General features: G+C 60.3%; 1 protein-coding gene across 1 annotated transcript in view; it reads right to left on the bottom strand.

Moving 5' to 3' along the window:
- LOC121348471 (splicing factor 1-like) overlaps positions 1-412 on the bottom strand; it is a gene marked incomplete at its 5' end in the record, with an annotated part of 7,299 nt that extends 6,887 nt beyond the window's left edge. The window contains one exon of the mRNA XM_041458068.1: positions 287-412. Within this exon, the coding sequence (XP_041314002.1) occupies positions 287-412 (126 nt within the window). The remainder of the gene's footprint in view (positions 1-286) is intronic.
- Positions 413-2,188: the final 1,776 nt, after the last annotated feature.

Below are 2,188 nucleotides of genomic sequence, written 5' to 3'. Positions count from 1 at the left end.
CTCTGACCCTAAACCCAAAGCCCTGACCCCACACCCCCAGCCCTGACCCTAAACCCTCAGCTCTGACCCTAAACCCAAAGCCCTGATCCCAAACCCAAAGCTCTGACCCTAAACCTGCAACTCTGACCCTAAACCCAAAGCCCTGACCCCAAACCCTCATCCCTGACCCCACACCCCCAGCCCTGACCCCAAACCCAAAGCCCTGACCCCAAACCCAAAGCCCTGACCCCAGCCCCCCAGCCCTGACCCCAGCCCCCAGCCCCCGCGGTCCCCCCCGGTCCGTTACCGATGTAGGCGCGCTCCTGCTCGCGGGTCAGCCCGGGCGGGATCACCGTGGGCATCCCCGGGATCACCGTCTTCTGCTCCAGCGAGTCCTGGTTCCAGCGGCTGCGCTTCCGCTTCCGCGGGAAGTCTGGGGGGAAAACGCCGCGGTTCGGGCAAAGCCGGCAGCGCTGACCCTCCCGGAGGGTGTTTTGGGGGGTCTGGGGGCGTTTTGGGGGGGTAAAAGGGGAAGTTCTGTCCCCCCGCGGGGGTTTGGGGGTCCCGTTCTGAGGGTTCCACCTTGGCCTCGCGTGGTCTGACACGTGTCCGGCCGGCCGGGGGACAAGGAGGTGTGGAGGTGGCAGAACCCCCCGAATTGGGGGGATCAGAGCCCGGGGAACCCCAAACCGGGGCGGTCAGAGCACAGGGACCCCCGAATTGGGGGGGATCAGAGTGCAGGGACCCCCAAAATGGGGGGGATCAGAGGTCGAGGACCCCCAAATCGTGGGGATCAGAGCCCGGGGACCCCCGAATTGGGGAGATCAGAGCCCGGGGAACCCCAAACCGGGGCGGTCAGAGCACAGGGACCCCCGAATTGGGGGGGATCAGAGTGCAGGGACCCCCAAAGTGGGGGGATCAGAGGTCGAGGACCCCCAAATCGCGGGGATCAGAGCCTGGGAACCCCCGAAGTGGGGGGGTCAGAGAGCAGAGATCCCCGAATTGGAGAGATCAGAACCCAGGGACCCCCGAATCGAGGGGTACAACCCCCGAAAACCCCCAAATCGGGGGGATCAGAGCCCAGGGACCCTCAAAATGCAGGGATCAGAGCCCGGGGACCCCCAAAGTGGGGGGATCAGAGCGCAGAGACCCCCAAATTGGGGGGATCAGAATCCAGGGAAGCCCCTGCACCCCCAAATCCAAACCCCGCCAAATATTCCATCCCCAGCCCACTGGACCCCCCCAGCCCCTCCTCCCCAAATTCCTCCAAAAATTCCATCCCAAATTCCTCCAAAAATTCCTCCAAAATTCCTCCAAAATTGCACCCCAAATTCCTCCAAAAATTCCGCCCCAAAAATCCACCCAAATTTCACCCAAATTCCTCCACAAATTCTGCCTCAAATTCCTCAAAAAATTCCATCCAGAAATCCACCCAAATTCCTCCAAAATTCCACCCAAAATTCCGCCCCAAATTCCTCCCCCATTTTGGGGACAGAATTTTTTCTGGCACCTGTTGAGAAAGGATTGGGGCGGCTGCACCCGAGGCAGGGCCAGGCTGGGATTTTGGGGTTTTTTGGGGGTCCCTGGGACCATTTTTGGGGTCCCTCGAGGAAGGGCAGGGGGACACCGAGATCTTGGGGATTTTGGGGTTTTTGGGGCTTCCTAAGACCATTTTGGGGGTCTCCAGGACCCTTTCCGGGGTCCCTTGAGGAAGGGCGGGGGGGCACTGGGATTTTGGGGATTTTAGGATTTTTGGGGGTCCCTAGGAGCCCTTGCAGGGTCTCTTGAGCAAGGGCAGCGGGGCACTGGGATTTTAGGATTTTTGGGAGTCCCTAGAACCATTTTTGGGGGTCCCTAGGACCATTTTTTGGGGATTTTTCGGGGTCCCTAGGACCATTTTTGGGGGTCCCTAGGAGCCTTTCCGGGGTCTCTTGAGGAAGGGCAGGGGGGCACTGGGATTTTGGGGATTTGAGGAATTTTTGGGGGTCCCTAGGTCTCTCTTTGGGGGGGTTTTTGGGGGTCCCTAGGAGCCCTTTCGGGGTCCCTTGAAGAAGGGCAGGGGGGCACTGGGATTTTAGGATTTTTGCGGGTCCCTAGAACCATTTTTGGGTGTCCCTAGGACCATTTTGGGGGGGTTTTTGGGGGTCCCTAGGACCCTTTGCGGGGTCTCTTGAGGAAGGGCCGGGGGGGCACTGGGATTTTGGGGATT

This window comes from Pyrgilauda ruficollis, unplaced genomic scaffold (genome assembly GCF_017590135.1).
Source record: "Pyrgilauda ruficollis isolate IOZ18807 unplaced genomic scaffold, ASM1759013v1 scaffold1254, whole genome shotgun sequence".
Taxonomy (NCBI): Eukaryota; Metazoa; Chordata; class Aves; order Passeriformes; family Passeridae; genus Pyrgilauda; species Pyrgilauda ruficollis.
The sequence above is the reverse complement of the archived record's forward strand: the minus strand, read 5'-3'. Positions and strand labels throughout refer to the sequence as shown.